At 47.9% G+C, this 24,976-nt stretch overlaps 1 protein-coding gene and 1 long non-coding RNA gene across 2 annotated transcripts in view; one reads left to right on the top strand and one right to left on the bottom strand.

The window, feature by feature from the left end:
* The window catches only part of LMNB1 (lamin B1), a 75,764-nt gene extending 70,011 nt beyond the window's left edge, over positions 1-5,753 (bottom strand). Inside the window, exon 1 of the mRNA XM_085632696.1 lies at positions 5,038-5,753. Coding sequence (XP_085488822.1) covers positions 5,038-5,402 — 365 coding nt within the window. The 5' untranslated portion in view covers positions 5,403-5,753. The remainder of the gene's footprint in view (positions 1-5,037) is intronic.
* A 117-nt stretch (positions 5,754-5,870) lies between these two features.
* LOC146865832 (uncharacterized) overlaps positions 5,871-24,976 on the top strand; it is a 266,254-nt gene continuing 247,148 nt past the window's right edge. The window contains exons 1-2 of the long non-coding RNA XR_014970339.1: positions 5,871-5,979; positions 16,389-16,472. This is a non-coding gene — a long non-coding RNA (uncharacterized LOC146865832). The remainder of the gene's footprint in view (positions 5,980-16,388; positions 16,473-24,976) is intronic.

Genomic DNA, 24,976 nt, shown 5'->3' with positions numbered 1-24,976 from the left:
ACAAGACCAGCAGCCCATTATCAAAGAAGCACCCAACTCTCATTCACTTATTTCTAGTGGCACAGGTATGACATTTGATTCAACAATGCCCAAAGCAGAATACAAATATATGTTTCTCCATCCTCTCTCCCTCGACTTCCCTTGACTCATCCTTCCCACCTTCAACTCATTTCTAACATTCTGGATCAACTTTTACCTCATCACTCAACTTGCCGCCGCCTCTTTTCGTTATTCTACTTACTTCATCTAAATACTTTTACACATTGCCGCTTCCCCATGCCATTCTCACATTCCTCACAATCCATCTTGTCCTGGCTACAAATCTCATTTTCTACATTTCCAGTTATCAATGAAAAGAGAATAATTCTCCAAAAAGGGATTGCGTAAGCTTAAAAATAAAAACACCCAAGGAAGAGAAACTAATGATCGCTGCCACCAAAATCAGTGTGTACATCACAATCAATGTCACTGTACACTGCAACCAGGTTTGGTAGGATTAGCATGTCTACAGGTCCCCAGTTTTCTATCACTGATATTCATACTACCCATTATCTTTCTCTGCCCCATGTATTGGCTGAATAGCAGGCTGGTTTGTAAGTAGCAACCGGTATTCTAGAAGCACATATGCAGCCCTAAAGCGATTAAGGGCACACTGCAGAATTTTTAACTGATAAGCGCTTTAGACATAGCATGTGCTATTGGAAGATTCATGAGGGCAGTCAGTGCAGTGTTTGAGAATTAGTACGAGTGCGGATGTATTTTACAGGCTTACCTGCAGATTTTATTGGAATATATATTTTACATTGGTAATTGTTTATGGTTTTATTAGATGACATACGTATTTGCTTTGATATTTTAAATGTGTTGTTTAAAGGCCATTGGTCTAAATAAACATATCTTTGATTGATTATTTTTTCAGTGACTTTGCTCGGGCAGTAGGGCATGCTATTTTCGACCTACTGGTGGGTATGGATGGATGGATCCATTTTCTCATCACCAGCACAGTTACTGGCTTATCTGTACAACGGTTTAACCACCCAGCTGCATGTTGTCTCACACCAGTAACAATGGTCGCTTACAAGATGCTGGGCTTCAACCTGAATCTAGGAGGATACGCCTTGTTCAAATTAGACAACGAGAAATGACATTTCAATTTATTAGTCTCATATTTCTTATCAAAGAGGCATTACATTCTCTTTAGAATAGAAAGTAAATTCATAACACCTATTGAAGATGCTCAGGCAATTCGGTTATGGAAAGGCAGCCAAAAGGTAAACTGCGCTGACCAAGGTGCCGGATGTATTTGAGTTTTTTTTTTTTTTAAATACACAATTCACCAAATATTTATTTTCTGGTTTATAAAGATGTTGGCCCTAACTCTTTATCCAACATTGTGCATCAAAAAGCAATACATTTCGAGTTTCCCTGTGAACCAGGAGACCTGTTGGGTTGATGGCAAGAATGCTTTGATGCCAAGTAACTCAAAGGCAGTTTGCCCTCACTGGGTCAGCACAGCCAGTTGTTTGCCCACTGGCCATTCCTGCAGTATGACCAGAAAGTTCTAAACATTGCTGGGGAGCGCTATGTAACTTGTTGTACTTAGCTTAAATATTGGAACTATGCCAATTTAAAGGATATTAGCCCATTCAAGAACTAGTGAGCCAAACCTTATCCAGGTTGTGTGTTTGAACTTCCAGACTACCCTTGCTTACTTTTACAACACACCAAGATGCATTTCATCTCTAAGACATGATGGTAGGCCAATCTCTCTCAACCCCTGTACATCTGGAACCCTTAAGAACTCAAGCCGGTAAAGCGATTATTTGAATATGTGCTACTATGACGAGCGAGAACTCAGTAAACAATGGGCTGACTATGTGTCCCTCAGAACCTGGGTATATTAACGCAAAAAGTACGGTGGTTCTGTCGGGTGTGACAAAATATTTCTTATAAATGGAATTCAATTTAAAACAAGTTATTCACTGCACAGGTTTAATGTTAAAGCATTTTCAGGGAACACACCGTAAGAACACAGAAAACCACAAAGAAATCAAGTTCAGGGTATTGAGATGCTTTATATAAAATTACATCATTTATATAGACCCACATACAAGGAATTTGTATACACGGCTGTCGACAAGGTGAAAATTAAAGAGAGTTGTGAAAAAGTGACATATTGTGCTCAGTGACACAGTTGAGTGCGTAATATGTACTAAGTGATTTAAAATATATACAAGTTTGGAAGAGGCCAGGGTAAACAGAAACACAATGACCCTACTGCTCTATTCAATTTCAATATTTTTGCAAGCAAGGCCTTGAACTTGTCCGGGAGATATCGTGGACGTTTCAACCCTATATGCGTGATATTGTGACGAGAACATCAACATGTGCAGCAGTCACCCAGACCGGTGCCGGGAGCACTGCAGTGACCCTTCTACTCTTTGTGGCTTAGACACTGTAGCCGATGAATATGGGCCTAATAAACGGCGCTATCCGATACAAGGCTAATTCACTTTTGTAGGTGAGGTCTTTCTCACCGGCAGAATCTGACCTCTGTGGACACCATCCTGCTGTCTATAATCAAATGTTTTTGGGAGTCTGGAGCGCATCTACAACAGGTACCATTACCCAGTGTTCGGTTCTGATAACCAAAAGTGGATACATGAATGTGATTCCCAACTCCATGACAGTGATGCAAACTGCTTATCCATTGAAGTTTGATTTAAAAAATACTCAATTTGAACTCCTAAATGCTAGCTAACCCATGAGGACATTCATACAGAGCCTGCCACTTCGCTGTTTAGCAAACTTCCACTAGTCATGCCCAGACATTGTTCTTAATCGTACGAGTCCCATCACATACAATTAACTGCACTATAATCCACCATTACTGGTTCAATTCATCCTGCGTAGTTCGCCATTCAGGCTGTACCAACCAGAATATACATAATGGTAATCAAGTTTAAAGTGTGTGGGGAAAAGTTATACACATTGTAAACAGGTTATTTACACACGCTTAAGTATTACATACAAAGGTATATGCACTACAAACCTACAGCATCCCGTTTCCCCGTTTTGCGAAGCAACGCAATTCTGTAAGGTAATGTTTACCGTCATTTCCTGTGGAGAACTCGCTTTATAAAAAGCAATTTATAAAAATAAACTAAAATGAACTCCACCACATGAACTCTTCCAAGACACGAGACAAACGCTCCGGTTTTCATAGATGGCTGGCACCTGTCATTTTATGCTACCCCTAACGGGGCTGTGGTTGCCCATGTTTGAAACATTTGCTAAGTGGCAAATCCAGACAGAGCTTGTAAGGCTACAAGCTGGCACAATTGCATTACAGAATATCACCAGCATCCACTGTTACGTAACGTTCAGGAAGTTTGCGTCCAGTACATCATATCTATGAAGTCCGAAAGGTACACCGTTAGAGATGCACGCCAGGTGTCAGTACAGCTGCTTCAGAGGCTGGCTTGCAGTGGACAGTTATAATGGTCGCCAGATGGCATGTCAGGCTCGTGAGCTCTGCTGCGGATTTGTGAAGCTGCTGTGACCTCTAACCTCGCCTGCTCCTGTAAGCATATAATCCCAGTATACTAGCAAAAAAAAATCTGCTAGGCACGGTAAAAGAAACTGCTGACAGCAAGCACAACCAGTGTTCAGCTGGAAACACGCGTGCACGCAATAAGTCCGCATGACAGTTCGGACTCACAGCTGACAACAGCTGGTATGGCACACAAAGGCGCGTTTACATAAAATAACTGCGTGGTAACATGATACGGCAGGGTGAAAACAGCAAGTGCTTCTTTAGTTACACCCTTCGTGCAATGCACAATTGTCGTGAAAAGCACACAATTACGTGTTTCGGTACAACATTCACAGCAGAACAGTACTTCGCACAACTGAAAATGGCCGAACAACAAAGCACAAGTATTCCAAGTATGTACAATCACGCAGGCGAATTTCCTCCTTACACCACCCGGACAAATTATAGAGGAGGCACGAGCTGCTAGATTTAACATGCACCTTCAGTCTCACGGGAAGAAACTCACCTCCTCCACCCACATGGACAGTTAGTACTACATATTTTTTTTTAATGAGAACTAGGATAATGAAATGGATTTGTTATGCTTTTTCTGAATCGGTGCTATACATAAACACACAGGTGACTTTTTAAGCATCCTTGGATTATGGCGAGATATTCAACCAACTAAATAGACCAGGCATTCTCCTTTGTTTCCCCAGATTCTTCTGCCTGGTAGCTGTTCATTCAAGGGCCCTCTTTTTTTGCTTGGCTGGGACAAGACTCGCCTCCACCCACGTGGACAGTTAGTACTACAAAGAGTTCATGCCAACACAGGCGTTATCTGGACACCTTAAAGGGTCCGAATCATGTTTTGGTTTTAAGCAGTAAGCGTGACTACAGGAAGACGCTGCATTCCATTGCTAAAATACCCAAACCACATTACCCCACACAAATTATATTCAATAAAACTAATTCATCCGTTGCACGCTCATTTCCCCATTTTAGGGAGGAAACGGTTACTTTAGGAGGTAATGGGTCACGTGTCCTCCTTATAAACACTGTTTAGAGTGAAGTACCGCCCTAAAAGCAAAATGAAACAATGCACCCCAAAGACTACACCTCTGACTTTACGCTAGGAACAAGAGGCTTCACATGAAGTACCTACGTATAGGAAAAAAAAGCAAGCAACTGCAGAGTGCGACATTTCTCAACGGAAAGAACGAACACAGCAAAATAAACTATGCAAGCGACCCACATGAAACATTGTCAGCTAGCATTACCCCACTCAAACAGTCTACCCTCACTGCTTGAATCAAGTCTTCTTCGCTCAATGCAGTAGCAAATCTCCAGTTCTACTCGTTCTCTTTGTCGCATACGCACAATGAACATTTTGAATGCTTATCACTTGACCCGCATACTTGCACGAAAGCTCACTGTACAGAGATGCACCATGTTTACAATACATAACTTCTGCACATGCTTTTCTCGTAAAAACAATTCACCTGTTCTGCAGTTGCTCGTGCCCGGAGCGTAGAGTGCTGAGCTCGATCTGTAGGTGAGCGCGCTCCTTGGCCGTGTCGTCGAGCGCGCGCCGGGCGTCGGCTAATTCTGTCTCGTAGAGCTGGCGCAGGCCGGTGAGCTCTCGGGTGCGCACCTCCTCGCGCTCCGTCACCTGCAGCCGGAGTCCACTGTTTTCCGACTCTAGGCTGCGCACCTTGTCGATGTAGATTGCCAGGCGGTCGTTGAGGTGGCGCAGCTCCTCCTTCTCCTGCATCCGCGAAAGGCGCGTGGGACTGAGAGGGGTGCCAGCAGCGCTGCCTCTACGAGAGCTCGAGCGCGAGCCCGGTACCGGCGTAGAGGTGGCCATGTCGCCGGTGAGAGAAAAGAGGCTGCAGCCGTGCAAGGAGACAATACTAAAGCGGGGGGATGCAGGACACCTACAATTCCAAAATGCACGCTGTGACTAGCAAAACAAGCAAAAACTAAACTGCAAAAATCCGAGGAATGCCACCACGCTGCCGTTACATGTACAATACAGGTGGCAATAAAATTATATTTCCAAAAAAACCTCAAAGATAGGGAAGAGAGGTTGCAAACAACTAAAAAAATTAAAAAGCGTTGTGTTCGAGTACTGGCTCTCTCCGTTCCTACCGCCACTGCTGGCTCCCCAGACGAATGAAAGAAACTGAGGGGGAGGGGCCGGCAATGAACAGCCCAGCAAGCGCGCGCTCTGAATCTCTCGCACGTGACTCTTGCCTGCCCAATGGCGTGGCTTGTTGAACAGGGGAGCTAAATTCAAACAGCTGCAGGGGCGGTTTGTAAGTAGTGGACGACGAGGGGAGGGGTGCGATGGGCTTTCGTGACAGGGGGCGGCCAAGGCCGCCTACTTAGACAACAGAGCTGCCATATGACAAGACAGCCTCTTATTATTCGCCACTAAAGAGGTGAGGTATATGTTCTGTACTGTACGGCAGCGTTTCTTAAGCTTCTGACTTATGTTGCTCCTCCCAGAAGTGAGGGACCGCTGCCTAAGCAATTTCTTCAATTTCACTCCTAAAAGAACATAGAAAAATACAGACACAATGTAAAGATGACGGAATGCCAGCATAATCTTAATTGTAGGTTTATTGGCAGAAACAGGTGAGCGCCAGGCAGTACAACCTTCAGCTCAGGACTCCAGTAGCAACTGACGCCCTGGCTGGAATGCAGGATATAAACAATGCACATTCTACCCCACGCTCCGGATAAAGACATAAAAGAAGTACACATACATACCAGCGAACACCACACATCCCCCTCCCTTGAAAAGGAAACATCAAAACAAAAACAGCAACTAAAAATAAAAAAGACAGCAATCCACAATACCTAACCCCCTTCTAACTAAGGTACAACTAGTCCCTAACGTACTCACTCAACCACCCAGGGAGAACCCTTTTTCTCTTGGTTACCACACCCTCATTGCCCTTATGAGCGAGCTCCTTATCGCAATTAGAAGAACTGGCAACCCCTTCCTCCCCTCTCAAACAAGAAGCAAAATCCTTCAACGGAAAAACCTTTCCACAATTCCCACCAAAAGTTTGTTCAGTGACAACTGGTTCTAAACCCTTCGACCCTTTGTTTTCCACACAAAGATCCATACCTAAATCAGATTGTACAGCACTCTGGTCAAAATAATCCTCCACCCAACCAAAATCATTATGAACATCATCAATGTTAGTGTCAACCATTTTTCCCTGGGTAGGGTTCAGCGCAACACTCTTCAGATTCCACACTCTACCATCTTTGAGTCTTACAGCATTGCGAAGAACCTCCGCTACCTGCTGAGGTTGCTCAAACCTACTCTCACCCTTTGGTACTTTGACCGGTTTCTTGATGCGAACCCAATCACCTACCTCAATTGAAACATCCTTGGTGCCACACGCATCATAACCCTCCTTACTTTTCACATGTGTAGCCACCAAACTCTCCTTCACCACACTAGGTGACCACTCTACAACTCCTCCACCCTTGATCCAATCCGGGTTAAACTTGCATCTCGGAAACCTACCTCTCATCATTATAAAAGGAGATAACCCCGTTGCAGCATGTTTAGTAGATCTATATGCCCACACTGCTTTATGTACCTCCACCTTCCATTCCAACCTTTTATTCATTGCAGCCTGAATTACACCCTTAAGCACCCTGTTAAACCTCTCAACTGTACCATTCCCACTAGGATTATAAAGTGAGGTAGTCTTGTGCCTAATTCCACATTTATGAAAATACTCCTTTGCCAGCTTAGACGTGAACTGTACCCCATTGTCACTTAAAAGACACACAGGCAGTCCTTCTGATACAAATAACTTGTCAAGGAATTCTAAAACAGCATTAGTATCCACCTTCTCAACAATTTCAATTACAGGCCATTTTGTGAACAAATCAATAACAACTAATACATAATCTTTTGATTCACCCACTGGCCCAAAAATATCAATGGCAATCACTTCCCACGGGAGATCTGGAATAAGACCCTCACTCATTGGCGGTCTCAACGTTTTCAATGACTTGTCTGCTGAAGAACATACAGAACATCCCCTTACAAACCTTTCCACATCCATGTCCACACCTGGCCACCAAAAACTTCCCTTCACTAAGGACTTGCTTCTCACTATACCAAAATGTCCTTCGTGACACAGCTGCAACACTTTCCTTCGCAGTTTTTTAGGTGGAATCACCCTTTCGCCCCTAAACAACACATCCCTGTCCACAGACAATTCATTTCGCACGTCCCAAAAGGCTTTCAAATCCCCCTTAATGAGGTGCTTCCTCGGCCAGCCACAACGAATATAATTGAAGACTGCCTGTAGCAACACATCACTTGATTGTTCTTCCATCCACTCCTCTTTTGTAATAACCGGTGCACCAGAGTCATGTACCAAAGCAATGTTAAATTCACCCCAAGGGTCATCTAGACATTCTTCCAGAGGTGAGGGCAACCTCGACAAGCAATCTGCCACAACATTATCTTTACCTGGCACATATACCATCCGATAGATGTATTCCTTCATTCTCATAGATATCCTTGCCAATCTAGCAGATGCTCCAACACCCCCCACACTAGTCAAAATCTTCACCAAAGGCCTATGATCAGTGCGGATAGTGACAGCTTTCCCCCAAACGAACGCCCTGAAATGCTCTAACGCCCAAGCACAGGCTAACGCTTCCCTCTCAATAATCGGATATCTACTTTCCGAAGGGGAAACCGCCCTGGATGCAAACAAAATAATCTTTTCCGCTCCATTGCTCAGCCTCTGTGACAGCACTGCCCCCAATCCCTTATCACTTGCGTCTGTTGTTAACAAACACTCTAAATTTGGATCAAAACTGCCCAAAGCATCAACATTTTTCAAATCCTCTTTTATCCTCACAAATTCTTTTCTACAATCTTCTGACCATGCAAACTTCACATTCTTTTTGAGAAGAGAGCGTATGTTGAAGGTTTTACTGGCAAAATTCGGTATAAACTTTGCACAATATTCCGCCATCCCCAGGAATGACCTAATTTCATCCTTGTTACACGGAGCAGGCAAATCCCTGATGGTTTTTACTAATGACGGTTTGGGTTTCACTCCCTCCTCACTTATCTCATGTCCTAGATACGACACACTCCTTTGTGCAAACTTACATTTGCTAAGTTCTACGCTCAACCCTGCTTCCTGTAATATACTCAAAACCTTATCCAGAACAAGGTTGTGCTCCTCCTCATTCCTTGCCGCCACCAGGATGTCGTCCTGAAAGAAACTCACTCCCTTCATTTCTCCAAAAAGTCTATGCATCAACCGCTGAAACACCGCAGCGGCCGAGGCTAACCCAAACGGCATGCGTACAAATTGGTAGCACCCAAATGGTGTTATAAAAGCCGTTAGATTTCTAGATTCAGGTGACAACATAATCTGGTGGTACGCTGCTGACAAGTCAATCGTAGAAAACCAACTCGTCCCACATAAAGAAGAAACCATTTCATTGATTTTTGGAAGGGGAAATCTTTCAATGACAATGTTATCATTCAAATGGCGCAAATCAATACACAAACGGATTTTACCGTTGCTCTTACGTGCGATCACAACCGGAGAAACCCATTCCGAACTCTCCACCTCTTCGATCACACCCTTTGATAACAATCCTTGAATCTCCTTATTAACCTCATCTCTTATTAACATGGGTATCGGTCTGACTTTATGCACTTTAGGCTCCGCTTGTTCCTTCAACTTAATTTTGTGTTCAAAACCTTTCAAGGCTCCTAGATTATTCCCAAATACCCCCGGGAATCTTTTAACTAAGACATCACTCACTTTGCTACTCTCATCCATTATAAGTACCTTCTCTATGCTGTTCGGATCCAGTATAATATGTAAATTCTTTTGGTCGAACCAACCAAGTACCGACGGCCCATTCTTTGCTACATATAGCTTGCCTCTTGCTGACCTCCCTTTAAATGTAAAGGTAAGCCACCTGAAACCTAACATATCAATTTTTTCTCCCGTGAAACTCACCGGGTTTACATCAGTAGGCGTTAAATGGTTCCCAATTTTACCCTCAAAATCCTTCTTCCACACACCTTCATTAATTATGGTGTAAGGCGACCCTGAGTCCACATACACGTCAACTTTGATACCACCCAAGGACACCTCACAAATAGGTTTCCCTTCCACACAATTGTCTACCACATTCAACATATAGTTTGTTTGTAGGCTTTTAACGCAGGAGTCTTCTTCGGCTTCCACGTCTTCTTCCGTCTCTTCCTCCACGTCATTTACCATTTTCACACTGTTCCTCCTACGACACATTTTACTGAAATGCCCTATGAGTCCACATATGCCACATTTTTTTTTTAACGCAGGGCAACTCTTACTAAACGCTAGATGTTGTCTGCTATCACAACGATAACATCTTCTCTCCTCCCATTTCCTTTCTCCAAATGTACTCTTTTGCGACTGGTTGCGCCACTGAGCATTCACATTTGTTCTCTGAACTCTACTTTGACCTTGCACTTTAAACACTCCTCCTGTCTCTTTCTCTGACTCTTTGACAACTGTGGCACACCTCCCTGACATCTCAGCCTTCCTTACGATAGCCAAGATATCTTCCAAAGGTGCATCCCCGTTCACCCACAACCGATCTTGTAAGGAGGAGTTTTTGCTGTGCATCACCAGTTGATCGCGGATCAAGTCATCATGTAAGTTCTCAAACTTACAGTCAATTGCCAGCCTTTTTAAATCATCCAACCAATCATCCACCGATTCCTCTTTGCTTTGCTTCCTCTGAAAAAATTTATGCCTCACTACTCCGATGCACACTTTGGGTGCAAAGTACTTGTCTAAGTCTTTTAATGCCGCTTCAAACACATTCTCCTCTCCTCTCGCAGTTTTAGACATTCTAGAATAAGTTTTTATGCCTACTGGACCCAAGGAATGAAGTAAGATCCTCTTCTTCTGTTCCGGTTTCATCTTCCCCGCTTCATCAACTGCTTCGATATAATTCACAAAATACTCCTTCCATTCCACCCATTTGATGCTGGGCTGAGGACCACTTACCCAAAAAGCATGTGGGTCACTGATAGTAAAATTCTGCTGAGCCATAACTTCCTCAGTTACTTGGTCTCCTTCATCCATGTATTTATGTATTATATGCAGTCTCTGTCCCTACTCCAAATTACGTACAGTGTTGTGGATCCAACAATAAAATCAACCAATAGTCCTTACTTTTTCATATAAAATCTCCAGATCCTTATATGCTTCTGTGTATTATTATTCCCCCTTTTTTTTTTCAACAAAAATATTTCGACCCCCGACTCTCTCACCTGTTTCTTATGCCATCCCTAGTGTTCGCAAGGAATTAATTCCTTTTCCGACATCTTTTCCGATTCAGTGCTGATTACGATCTCGCCGTTTATTCCTCCGATTCCCAGCGCTTCCGTGTGAAGTAAACAATAAAAAAAATGGACGCCACGCAAAGGTCACGTACGTGACCCTGCGCTGTGACGTGTCTCACCCAAAACGCATGCGCGGAACTCTGTGTGCGTTCTCCTCACGCAGTGGCGTGTCAGTCTGTTAGTGCGCCTGCACCGAACTTTGCCTGTGTTCCAGCCTCGCACCCGGCAGGTCGAAAAATGCCGCTGTTGATCTCCAAGGTAACCGGTAACTTGCGTAGTTTGCTCTTTAAAGTCAATTTCTTCCGAAATTCACTCCGCATACATCACCGACATCACCAAAAATTCCGCGACAACACGATCCTCGCCTCCTGTGTGTAGTTCAGTTACACAAGGTGCTTCACACGACGGCAATTAAATTCGTGCCTCTTCAATCGTTCCACGCTGTCCAAGATCACAGCCTATCCTTGATCCCAGCTCGTCGCCAATTGTAAAGATGACGGAATGCCAGCATAATCTTAATTGTAGGTTTATTGGCAGAAACAGGTGAGCGCCAGGCAGTACAACCTTCAGCTCAGGACTCCAGTAGCAACTGACGCCCTGGCTGGAATGCAGGATATAAACAATGCACATTCTACCCCACGCTCCGGATAAAGACATAAAAGAAGTACACATACATACCAGCGAACACCACACACAAGTAGATATCAGACATTTTTGATTTTGTTTGTATTGTATATAATGCATTAATCTTCGAATATTATTTAATGTTCTAAACAGTCACGGACTCCCAGAGTACATGTTGCGATTTCCCAATGGTGTACGGACGGACCACAGGTTAAGAACCTCTGCTCTACGGCATAGTTCACCTCAGTAGTTGTTCCAGTGGATGTCTGAAATTAACCTATTATGGAAACTGCTCCCTCTTCATCGTCTTTTGAAAGTGGAGACATATTACATTGTATGTCCTTCTCTAGTTTATGACTTTTGAAAGAAACGTATGTAGCTAGGCATAGCGTGTTATGAGTTATCTTAACATTTACGGATCATAATTGTATATAGCAATCAAACAAAATTGTGTAACATAATTGCATACACTAACACAATAATGCAGAGTCATCAAATGTTGGCAAATCGGTTTTAAAGCTCCAGTTTTCTTGAAAATAAAATATCAACCATTTGTTTACGTTTTACTATTCTGGGACACCCAATAGCTGGTGGAAGAGAAAGAATTTGTGTACATTTGTAAAGCTTCTTTTGTAACTTGGCGTTTCTCCCTGTGTTTGTTTCAATAATTTATTCTGAAACAATTTCCACAGCATTCAAATACTTTTTAGGTCTCGGCTTGCGCAGTCTCGCTCGCGAGATTTAATGACTTGGAGAAGAGGGGCTTGAACCCGCCCCTCTTCTCTCCTCTTCTCCATTGGCTGGCCTCTTAAATGCTGGCCAGCCATTGGAGAAGAGGTTTGTCTCGCAAAACAGGCCCCGTCCTTTTCGGATTCGGGGGGGTTTTTTTTTTGATACTTTTCGCTGGGCGCCCCCGAATCCGAAAACACGCCCCCGAATCCGAAAATGCCGCTGCCTTTCTCCGAGGCATTTCTGCTTCACCTCGGAGAAAGGCGGCGGTGTTCATGGCTCTCGCCAGGTAAGGCGCTGGGACGTGAGACACTTTCACCCGTCTCAACAGAGTCACAGAGAAAGTAGTGGTTCTAAACTGCAGTGAGGGGAAGGGGCGCAAGTATAGCTCCCTTACCCGCCAAAAACATGTGCGTGGCGTTACGTTAATACCGGCACCCCACCCCGTTCTGGAAGTTGTTGCCTTACTTGGCTTTTACTGTGCCAAGGGGACTCACAGGCCACAACAAATGTTCTTTAGCGCAAAAAGCCTTGATATGTCACGGGGCTAGGTGTCAACCAGTATATTGGGCCTGAGCCTGCCTCTGCCCACGCACCACAAACAGCTGTCATTTACCACAGAGTGCCAGCCCCTGGTGACGGCCTTCCAACGTGGTGGAGTTTAAGACTACTTAGATGGCCCCACTGACAGTGGAGCAGCCCCGCTGGTCCGAGCGCGGGGCACACGAAGGCCACAGTGTCTGACTCCCGGCGCTGGTGCTTCTCCACCTCTGGCCCTGTGGGCCCCGGAGTCGGGGCTGCAGGCGGCGCCAGCCGCCCCGGCAGCCCGCGCACACATGCTGGTGGATTTTCCGCCGCCAGGCAGCGTGTGTGGGGTTTTCTTTTCAACTTCTCGTTTCCTGTCAGTGAAACGAGAGAGGGCCGGGAAAGGAGGCTGGCACGGAAAAGGCTGCACCAGGAGCCTGTGGAGTTTCTGTTGCTTTGTTTTCGGAAAGCGCACAAGTGGTTTCCCGTAGTCTTGGAGAGCTGCCTTCGCATTCAGTTTTAATTCTGTTCGCGAGACGTCCTCCTAACTGGTGATGGCACAGGGAAGCTGACCCAAATTTTAAGGCATCTATAACCTTGATAACCGTGCTTTTTATTCCTCAATATTCTAGAAATGCCCGGAAGTGTCCTTTTTTCTTTTTCTTCAGGCGTGTCTACCCCCGAACGCACTCCCTGCCATTAAATGTGCTTATTGTATTGTCGACTGTTTTTCCTCGCTGTATACAAGCTTTAACAGAAACATTTTTTTCTGCTCTGTAAGTTACTTGGTGTCCAATATGAAAAATGTCACCCGGTGCCTGAGGGTCGGTTTAGAAGACCGAAGTCCGAGGCTGCGTGGTCCTGAATCTACTGCATGCCTCTTTAATCCGGGGCTACTGCTTTTCTCTAAATTTGCAGCCTATTGAGAACAAGTGCTACATGATTGTAAAGCGCAGTTTTACCCATGGTTTAGGTGTAGTTCGCTATAAACACTGAAGACGCGGGGACCGCCGTGCACTGCCCCCCCCCCCACACCTGAATTAAAATGGTCTCCTTACAAGAGGAGGGGGTCCTTGTCCAACTAAGAGCAAGGCGTGGACCCTCCCCCAAACTCCAGGGGGTCATCTTGCGCGGCTACACCCAACGCCATCACCCCAAACCGCGTTCCTTTTCCCGTGGGATTTCCACAAGATCAATCCTCCCCAAAAGTTCATGTCTAGCTCTCCAAGCACGCTGGAAGGGAGGGGAGGGTGTTGTACACCGTCACCTTCTCAACCGGATCTCGGTTTCCCCACTAAGCTGTAATGAGGGGTGGGGGAGGCACCCATGACCAAATGCAGCTCTGCCACTAGAGGCTTATTATTATTATTATTATTATTAAGCATTTATATATCACGTAGTACCCTTGGGCATCCCAACGCGTACGGGTTCCATTGATGGGCCCTGCAGAAGGGGAAACCTGTTTGGCAGTATGTTTTGTGTCTGTGTTGGGGAACGGCATATAAAGCACGCAATGACCTTGCCCCGAGAAGTTTGCCGTGAATCGTCCGCCCCTGCTTTCGTGCTGTACCACCCCCTCTCCATCTGCCTCTAAGATGGCGCAGCCGGGATCGGAAGCCGTGGCTCTGTGCGCGATGAAGGAGTTGATTTGCCCGCGGCGGCGGCGGGGAGGAGGAGGGCTAGACGCCTGGAAAATATTAAGAGCAGCAGCGTGTGACCTCCCGTGTGGCTGGCTGCCATGGCCGGCTCATCCCCGGCAGCAGCTCCTACAAGGGTGGAGGAGGCGGGGGCCCCCCACCCCCTTTCACCGTACTATGATTAAAGCAGGATGCGCGCGTGTGTGGCGTACACACCAACCACTCATTTTAAAAGTCCGATCAGTTTTGCGCATCGGATTTTTTGGCTCGCCCTGCCTCTGTGACTTGTAGACTGAACCTCGGGCAGGGCCGCCAGCGTGCAGCGTGACAACTAGCCAGCAAGACTGGGGCACTTCTGGGCTCACAGGCCGGTGTTGCCTGGAGTAGGCGACAAAGGCACAAACACTGCCGGGAGGGACCCTGACCAGGTTGTTTCAAGGCGGGTCTCACTCTCAATGGGGACGCCATTGCTGTGCCGTGTGTTTCTGTCCGTGCTGCTAAGAAAATGTCAGTAGCAGCAGAGTCCAACGTGAGAAAACAGCCATACACTAACAACGCCACTTCCTGTCCAGCATCAAACTGGTTTACCTGTCACTCAGAATCGACTTTATTCAGCTAAAAATAGCCACAAAAGCCTACAGGATATGTGCTAAAGAACAATAACGTCAAAATACACAGCCCACCGTAGAAATTAAAACATAGGAATAAAATGCATAAAACATTGTTATATCATATCAGATAAAACAACAGCGTTCAAAAGTGTGCTAGACCCGCATGCTGCATAGTTGAGAGACCTTAGCGTGATCCATCAATACAATCATTCTAAAAGCACAGACCTCCTAGTGGGTTCTGGAGCTTGGAGAAACACAACTACACAGCCACAAGTTTCATCATCTGACAGAAGTTTGTAAAAAAAAAACGATAGCCCTGCGAACAGGATCGTAACTTTCTAAGCCTCCTAAAAGGCACAAGGAATTGTTTGGTATACAATTTATAATAGCTGCAGAAACAGACAAGAAATTGTTTGGTATACAACTTATATTAGCCACAGAAACGCACAAGAAATTGTTTGGTATACAATTTATTTTAGCTGCAGAAAAAACAGAAAGTGCAACATAATTTGTTTAAACAGATTACATGGGCATATTATCAAGCTTCTGCTGGTATTCAAGCCAGGAGCATAGGAAATATTTCATTGTGCCAGCCCTAAACAGTAGAAATCGTTCCCAGCTCCTACTTGTGTTCCACAAATAATTTGTGGGGGCCTCCCCTGGGTTAAGGTACAAATACATGATAACACTTTGTTTCCCAAGGAGCTGCCTGTCACTCATAGAGAACAGCTGACGCCATCAGAACTGTCAGTGTCTCTCACAACAGACTTGTGCACAATGTTTCAGTTGTTTTCGCATGGCCTTTATTACCTAGGAGGATCACTAAGTGTATTTTTCTAAAACTGTATACTTATGATTGATGTTTAATGTTCTTCCTAGAGAGAGATCGGAGTTTTGTCTAGTGGAAGTTTTGACTCCTGGAAAGGTAGCACATAGGGTTAATGTGCCTGCAGCAAAGAACATGTACCATGCAGATCACAAAGTGCACATAATGTAAATAGGTCAGTGGGCTACTGCGTGTGTGTGTGTAGGTGGCTCTATTTGTGTGTGGGTTGCTCTATGTGAGTGGCTCTGTGGGTGGCTCTGTGTGTGGGTGGCTTTGTGTGTGTGGGTGCAAATGCAATAGGTCTCGTATTTGAGAGTGATTAAGCTATTGACATTGTAAATAACAATGCTGTTTCTTTAAATGTTATAAAAACAAAACATAAACAAAAATAATGTCATGAGCAATGCCAATAGCTCTAACTTTAACAATGCCGAGACCGTTGCATTGTAAATGCTTGTTAAGTGATTTAGTTATGTATTTTCTGTTTTAGGTTTATGCTTCAGAAGAGGGGAAAACAGGATTTTCTCGCTTTTCCCAATATTTATTCCGACCTCGGTTTAAAAATGAAGACCAGGTCGGTAAAAAGCAGCCAGGTTTCACTCCTAATTTGATACATACTGTTATGTATTTGTCATGTCCTGTTCCTTCTCAAAAGAGACAAGCGAACTATAATTTACACACCAAGTACAGTGCTTATGACCTCACATGTGATGTAACAGATGCTATTACGATCGTTATGAATGACCTTACAGGTCAGATTACATATTACATTATCAATTACGCTATCAATGTGTCAACTGTGAGTACAGTATTATTTATTGCTTCAAGAGTTTATTTAATGATGTTCCTATAGGTGCTGTTACTTATTTGTGTGCTTGCTATGGCTTGCACAGCTGTATTGCAAGTTATTGAATGCATAGCTAACTATGATGAATTCCAGAGTTTTTTCTATTTTATTAAAGTGTTATAACCAATCCTAAGGATGGTTTCACTTACTGTAGTTTTTTTCAGTGGACTTCTGTGGATTTTTGATGATATACTACAGCCAGCTTCCATGAAGTATTTACATCCTTGCTGCGCATGGCCTTTGGCCATACACAGGGCTAGAGGACAACGAGATACAGGCAGCGACTGTTCCTGCACACAGACAATTCTATGTGAGGACCCGGAGGCGAGGAGTAGGCTTTTCTTTCTACTTTTATTTTAACCAGCAGCCTTAAACAACAACAGAGAACAGTCATAGGACTTCATTTCCCAGGAAGCTTATAGAAAAAACATCAAGTTCGTAATGCAGTTCATCAGCCAATTAGGATCCTCCTGGGACAATAATAGATCATTACCTCCTCGTTAGTCTTCCTCGCCACATGACTAACAGAGTGAGCTTCAGCTCCACACCAGAATCCTCCAAAGCAAAAAATCTGCCTCCCATCCCTTCCCAATATGGCCGACCCATTACACCCTGACCTCTATAAGAGGCGGGCCAGCCCAACCCATCAGCCTGTTTTTTTAGTTCTGCGCTGCAGATTCTCCAGAGCGTCTGATCAGGTAAGTTGTGCTGAGGTCCTGCTCCAGCAGGTCCCGGTGCCCTGGGGGGAGGCCCTGCGGGCTCGCTCTCTAGTTCCCCTCCCTTCTAGCCCTCGCACTGTCCCTTTGGGTTCACAGCTCTGCTCTAGCGAGCTTCTGGTGCTTGCGGGCTCCTGGGAGTTTTTGCCCTGCGCCCTCTCCATTCCTTGCTTTCTGCCCTGCTTTAGCGGGCCTTGTATTTGGGCCCTGCGCCGTCAATCACTGTGGCCTAATGGTTAAGGTCTGAGACTCTTACTCTCAAGGTTATCAGTTAGATCTCTTTCTTTGGAACGGCTGACGGGCTCTGGCGGGGTGTGCTGTCATAGCCCGGGTGGCTGCGAGCTTCCTTTGGGTCTCGCTTCTTCTCCGGGTGGGCCTCCCTGCATCTCATGCCTCGCGGGGCTTCCTGGTATTCTACGCCCGGCTTCAATGCCACTATGTGCTGTCTTCTACTGCCACCTTGGCCGGCCTGCCCGTCAGGGTTTCTTTCCCCGGCGTCTATTGATCTACCCCGGCCTGTCTCAGTTGGAGTGTGGCGGGAGGGGTTGCTGCCTGCTGTCGGGCTTGGAAGCCCTGCACTTTCCCTCGCTTTCCCTGTATTACGCTACAAGCGCGCCTGTTGTAACTTACGGGGCTGTGGGCGGCGGCACGCCTCTTTTCTTGTTTCGCGGCCGCGCCCCGTGACCCTGTCTCCCCCGCTTACCTTCCGGTGCAGGGGCTGCTGCCTTCCTCGGCGCTCCGGGGTCTGCTCGGGTGTTTCGCGGTGCGGTGGTCTGCGACGCAGCGGGTGCCATTTCCCAAGGCCTTCGTTGGATGGGGCCGGGCCTTCTCCTCCTGGTTTCCTCGCTGCTCCGCCTCCGAGGGGCGGGGCCTAACTCCCCCGGCTTCAGTCTCTGTGCGCTTCGCTTGGGGCTGTTTTCATCAGGTCCGGCTGCCGGGCTGCCTCCTTTGCGGCTGCTGTGGTGGTGGGCAGGGGCCCCGCGGGTACGTTGTTGTTCGGGTCATTGTGGCCCTGTGTTGGACGGCGGGAACGCTTCCTCTGGTGAGTGTTCTGTGTTGGTTCCTCCTTTCCCTCCAGGCTTTTCGTTCTTGTGTGGTGGCGCTCGTCCTCTTGTGGTTCAGGGCATTTCGCTGCTTCTCCCTGGGTTGGTGTGATGCGCTTTGTTGCCTTCGGGTCCAGTTCGCGCTGTTTTGACACTGCTGGACGGTAGTGGTTCACTGCTCTTTTTTTACTGTGACGGAGCCTCGCTCATTTTTATGTGGGAGTCGCTCTGGCCTAATGGTTCACGTGTTCGACTCTTACTTTGTTGATTAGGTGTTCGATCCCTGGTCTTTCACTGTCACTGTTTGCTCACTCTAAATTGTGGGCAATGGTGTTTCCTTCAGTAGGGTTGGGAAGTATTTTATGGCTGCGTTGGGTGTCCTTGTTGCTGTGTGCCTGGGTTCCTCTATCGGTTCCAGCGCTTGACGTTCCGTGTCTCTGTGCTCTTCTCTTATTCTCCCTGTTAGGTTTGGGTTGCTGTGGTTTTCTGTTACAGCGTCGCTCTGGCCTACTGGTTAGGGTCTTTGATTCTTAATCTGTGGATGGGGTGTTCAATCCCTGGTCTTTCATTGTCACTGTTTGCTCGATCTACAGTGTAGGGATTGGTATTCCCTTCGGTACGGTTGAGGCCTACTTCGAAGTCGGTGCCCGGTTTCCTTCTGGGTGTCCGTGCTCGTCGGTTCCCTAGGTTTGATGCAGTTTTCCGGGCTCTACTTGTCACGGTGTTTGGCCCTTCCGGGTGGTCTGTCTCTCCGCCGTTGCCCTGCGGCCGTTCCACCCTGTAGCCCCTGCTCTTGTCTGTTCTCAGGAGTTGGGCGTGGTCAGGGCTGGTTGGTGCCTGGATGGCAGACCGCCTGAGTGTACCAGGTGCTGTGGACGTGGTGTTGGGCCTTTCGCCCGGTGGGGTGTGTGTTTCCCTTTCCCGGGCTTCGCTTCCGGGTTTTGGCCCGGTGGTCCTTCCTTCCTGTGTTCTCCTATCCCCGCCTTCTCTCCGCTGTTGTCCTTGGCCGGACCTGGTTGGTGTGGCCTTCGGGGTTTTCAGGGGCTGTGGGCGCCTGCATGTCTGCTGGGGGTGGTCCTCTGTTTGCTCCTGTTCTTCCTTCTCGGGCTGCTTCTCTGGTCTCCGAGTGGGCTTTTGGCTTCTGCTCTGGTTGTTGCAGTTTGGCTTGTCTTCCATGGGCCGCGGCGGTGGTGTCCCCTCCTCCTCCTGTTCCATGGCCCGGTGGGCGTCCCTTGCGCCTTCCTCCTCGTCGTGTGGTCACGGTTCTCGGCTGGTGCCTGTGGTGCGGGTTCACTTCTACTGCCTCCTTCCGTGGGCTCTGGTTTTGCCAGTTTGCCTGTTGTGTGCGGTGTATTCCCCACGCGCTCCCATGCACATGTTGTGGCAGGTGTTGCCTGGTGGTATTTTTACTGTTCCTCGCTGGAATGGCGTGGTGTGCTATGGTGTCCAGTGGATTTGGTCCCAGTTCTCTTGTGCCTTGCCGCTGGTTTCCTGCATTCCTGGCTGAATGGGTCTGAGATTCCCACGTGCTGTGGCTCTGTGGTTGATCTCCTGCCTTGGGTGGCTGTCCCCCTTCGTCTAGTTTTGTGTGGCCCCCCCGGCTGTTCATATCTGGGATGTCTACCCTGATGATGTCCTTCCGTAGGGTCGGTTTTGGGCTCCTTGTGCCTGGGTGTCTGTCGGTGCTTGCCTGATTTGTCCGTTGGGGGTCCTCCCCGTCTGGTTGGTCCTGGTGCTCTGTGGGGTTTCCCGATTTTGCCTGTTCCCGTGGGTGTCCCTTCCGGTTGAGTATTTGACTGCAGATCGAGGTGTCCCTGGTTCAGTTCCGGGTGTCCCCTGACTCTGGGAATGGCTCCCCTCCCGCCCTGTCTGCCCGTGTGGCCGGTGGTCTTTGTGTTCTGGTCTCCCCATCCCAGGTGTTGGTGTCCTCTCCACCTGTGGGGCATGCTTGGGTCTATGCTGGGTCGGTTGTTCCGTTTTTTGGCTGTTTCTCGTCTGCCTTCTGCTGGCCGTTTCCTGGCTTGGTTTTTCCCCTGCCTCGCGGAGACTTCTTGTGGCTCTTGCCTCGGTCACTCTCTGTCTGTGTCCCGGGTTCTGGCTTTTACTGCCTTCTTGTCCGGGCTCCTGGCTTCGCGCCTGGGCTTGTTTGCCTGGCCGGGATGTTTGTCCTGTCGGTGGGGCTCGCCTGGGTGCTTCCAGATTCTGCTCCTGCGGATTGTGGCTCTGGGTTTGCTCAGTGGTCGGTGTTGTGCGTCTGTGGGCGCTGGCTCACTCGGTTATGGGGTTTCGTATCCTGCCACGGTTTTTTATTGCCCCTTGGGGCTTTTTGCTAACGCTATGCTTGTGGTTGTCCGGGGCTGCTGGTTTTCCCGGTTCTCTTCCCCGGTTGGGGCCCGAAGCTTCCTGTGCGGTTTGGATCCTGTTCTTCTTTGTCCCTGGTGGGGGTGCTGGGTCCTACCGGCTTGGGTTTTATCCCTGGGGGTATGACCATTCTCGGGCTCGTTCCGCCCGGCTCTTCTGTCTTTCTCGCCTTTGGTGGCTTGCTGCCTGTGGCCTTGCCCCTGTGCTCCCTCCAGTCCCTGTTGGATCTCTGTTATTCGGCTGGGTCGGTCCTGGGTGTTGGTGTGAGTAACTGTGGACTAGTGGTTCGGTTAGTGGGCTCGTCCTCCTAGAGTCGTGAGTTTGTGTCCCGAGGAATTTTGGTTTTGCCTCCTGGGTGCTCGCCTCGGCGGCTCATTTGTTGCGTGTGGAATGTTGCTGGGGCATTTTGCTTGTCCTCTGCGCTGGGCTGTCTTGCTCGTTCGTTCTGCATTCCCCTTCCTTCCGTGTCCGTTGTGCTTTCTTGTGCATGGGTCCCCTGGTGGGTGTTCACCTTCCTGTTTGGGGCTTGGTCGTGGTCCTCTTCGGTGGCCTTGTTGACGGGGTCGCTTTGCTGTGGTTTCATGTGGCCCCTGGGGTCTGTTTTGCCTTGCACCTGCCTGGGCTCTCTCGTTGCTGTCATGCTCCCGTCCGGGGATCCTTTGGGCGGCTGTGGTCCATGTCCCGCCTGCCTCTCCTTACTGGTGGGGCTTGGGTGCCCTTCATTTTTGTTGTTCGGGTGGGGTGCTGGTTTCCTTTTCTGTGTCTCCGCCCGTTCCTGCGGCCCCTGCCGGTCTGGGTTCCCTCTGGTTCCTTTTGCTTCTGCCCCTGATTGCCGCCGGATCTGGTGGCTTTTGTTTTCTTCTCCCCTCCGGTCTTTGGTTTGGGGGTGGTTCGACTCTCTCGCTGTTGGTGGTCCACCGTGCGTGTGGATGGGCTTCGGTCGGACTGGGTCTCTTGCTGCTGTGGCCTTTTTTGTTGGGTCACTGTGGTGTGGTTGCCCTCTGTTTCTTCGATTCCTATGGGGCTCTGGTGGCTCGTGGGCTGTTTGGGCATTTGCTCCCCTCACGCTTTGGGCTGTCCTTTGGGCGGTCTTGGCGTTTTGGACCGGCTTGCTGCCTTCTGTTTGAGGGCCTGTTTCCGGTTGCATTTTGGCTCTGTGTGGTCTGGTGCCGTGCGTTCTCTGTCCTCCCTTGTTCTTTTGGTTGGGGCACGTTTTCTGTAGGAACTTCATGTCTTTGGGGTCCGGTTTGGAGGCCCTGCAGGTGTCTTTCTGTCCCGGGCTGGTTCGTCCTGCTCGAGGTTGCCTCTCTCTTGGATGGTTCTTCCACTTGCTGGCCTGTTGGATTTTGCCCTCTTCTGTGGGGGTCCCGTCCCGGTCCATTGGTTTCTTGTGAGTTTCCATGAAGCCGCTTGGCTTTGGTATGTGCTCACTTTGTTAGTCATGTGGCGAGGAAGACTAACGAGGAGGTAATGCCCCGGTTACTTACCGGTAACCTTCATTACTCCGAGTATAGTCTTCCTCGCCACATGAGTTCCCATCACACCCTCCCGGTCTGGCTATCGGCTTCATGTTTATGCTTGGTAGTTTCAGGCTGATGGGTTGGGCTGGCCCGCCTCTTATAGAGGTCAGGGTGTAATGGGTCGGCCATATTGGGAAGGGATGGGAGGCTGATTTTTTGCTTTGGAGGGTTCTGGTGTTGAGCTGAAGCTCACTTTGTTAGTCATGTGGCGAGGAAGACTATACTCTGAGTAATGAAGGATACCGGTAAGTAACCGGGGCATGATCTCTGCTGGACGTCCTCTTTCTTCACTGCTAACAGCCTCCTTCAGATAACTTCCACTTCCCTCAGTTTCCTTGATGCTGGGTGGTTTTGGTTCGTTTAATATGCTCTGTTTGTTATCGTAAGAGCCTTTTACGCTGTGCCTCATTATTATGGGGCCGGTATTTCATGTTGATTAATATCCATGACTTTTGCTGAATATGTTTTTGGAGCTTCCGCTCCGCTTTGCTTGTCGTATACTTGTTCACTTACTGCCTGTTGTGGTTTTTTCAAGTTATTGAAGCCTCTGCTCCTTGGAGGCGGCAGCAGAAAGTTTTGCCCGCTCCTACGCGGCTGCGAGTGTGTTGCGCAGTTGCAGGCGGGAGTGCGCGACGGTCCGCCGACCGCCAGGGGGCGCGCCTCCTTTTCCCCACAGGTGCATTTCTCCTCAGTGAGACGCAGGCGTATGACGTGTCCGTTGTGGCCATCACCGAGCGCCTCCGCCCACGTCTGTGCTGTCGTGCGCCTCTGTTGCTGGCATACCTGGAGAGTGAACACCCCCCTGGGGTAATATTAATCAAGTTTTTGTGCAGAGCAGCACAGTTTCTCCCACTTTATTTTCTCTTGAGCCCGTGTGGAAAATAGGGGCATTTTGGTGCTGCTCTAAGTGTTGGGCCTACTAGAAGAGACCTATCGGTTGGTCTGGCCCTCCTTGAAATTCCGCCTTCCTGGGACCAGTTTTTCCCCTTTTTTCTCTGTCTGGACTCCGTCCCAATTTTGAAAAGCCCTCTCACCTGGTGGGTGGCCACCTAGATACTTACCCTACTTACCTGATGCCTACCTCAGATCCTCAGCTGTTCCTGTTTAGAAACATGGAGGAGTTTGACGATTATTACGAGGAGGAGTAGACCCAATATTTCCTGCTCACATACGACTTCTGCGACGCAGTTGTTGCCTCTATTGTCAGGGCGGTCTCAGAGGCGGCGGCTCCTTTGGAGAAGAGGTTAATTGACCTGGTGCAGAGGTGTCTTCAACCCCTCCCCGCGAGGTAAGAGACTCTGGAACCTTTGGGCCCCCAACCTCCAGATATGGGCCCCGTAGCTCCTCCTGAGAAACTGCGCAAACGCCCCCATCCCAAAGGGATGGATTTTGGATGCGTTTGATATGTTGAAACAAGCATTTTTGGACAAGGTTCCACCTACGCCATCGGGTCCACCCCTTCAGACCCTTCGTCAATTTTGCATGCTTCTCTAGTATTTGACGCAACCAGTAGGTAGTCAATATAGTCGAACTAAGACAGCGTTACAAAGCATAACCAGAGTCTCCAAATTCTTCTTAAGGATCTAGTTAAAAATGAAAGAGCTCTCCGTATACCCTTGTGGGAATCGGCACCATGCCAAAACACGGTTGCCAAGCCCGAATGCAAAGATGAACTTACCGTCCTCATGCAGGGGTATGGAGATGGACGCCTGACACAAATGGACAATATGGCTTTGATGTCATATCTTACGCAGATGATACTCAGATTCTAATCACCTTGGGCCCCGACCCAGAGGAAACTAGGCAGCGTTTTAAAGACTGTCTGATCCAAGTGGATGAATGGATGTCATCAAACCATCTCCAATTAAATGGAACCAAAACAGAGATCATGCTGTTCGGCAAAGCAGCTGACCATTGGACGTATGATTGGTGGCCGTCTAAGCTCGGACCTTGCCCGCACATAAGAACGTGGTCCGAAACTTGGGCTTTCACATTGACAATAATCTGTCTATGAGTGGCAACGTAAAGCATGTGATTAGCACATGCTATGGTGTTATGCGGAGCCTGCATAAAGTGTTTAAGTGGCTTCCTTTAGAGGCCCGTAGACCTTTAATACAAGGCCTTATCATGAACAGAGTGGATTACGGTAATTCGCTTCTGCATGCCATTAATTCAGATCTTTTGGCTAAACTCCAAGTCCTTCAAAATACGGCCGCCAGGCTAGTCCTGGATTGCCCATATATGACTTCGGCCCGCCTCTGCTTAAACTCCCTTCATTGCCTCCCAATAAGGAAACGAACCCTGTTTAAAATACTATGCTTAACTCATAAGCAAATGTATGGAAACGGTCCCAAGTATTGGCTGCCAAAGCTCCGTTGGTACCAACCCTATAGGGCCCTGCGATCCAGTGATGCTGCCCTGCTTATCCCCCGCAGGATTCACACTGCTAGGCAGGGAGGCCGTGCCTTCTCCTATTTGGCCCCCTCTTCATGGAACAAAATGCCTTATCATCTCCGTAACATGCCTGATCACGGTGACTTCCGTAAAAAGTTAAAGACCTGGCTTTTCGGCAATTAATCTGTGGCCCTCTT

The sequence above is a fragment of the Triturus cristatus genome, chromosome 2_1 (assembly GCF_964204655.1).
Source record: "Triturus cristatus chromosome 2_1, aTriCri1.1, whole genome shotgun sequence".
NCBI classification, from domain to species: Eukaryota; Metazoa; Chordata; class Amphibia; order Caudata; family Salamandridae; genus Triturus; species Triturus cristatus.
The sequence above is the reverse complement of the archived record's forward strand: the minus strand, read 5'-3'. Positions and strand labels throughout refer to the sequence as shown.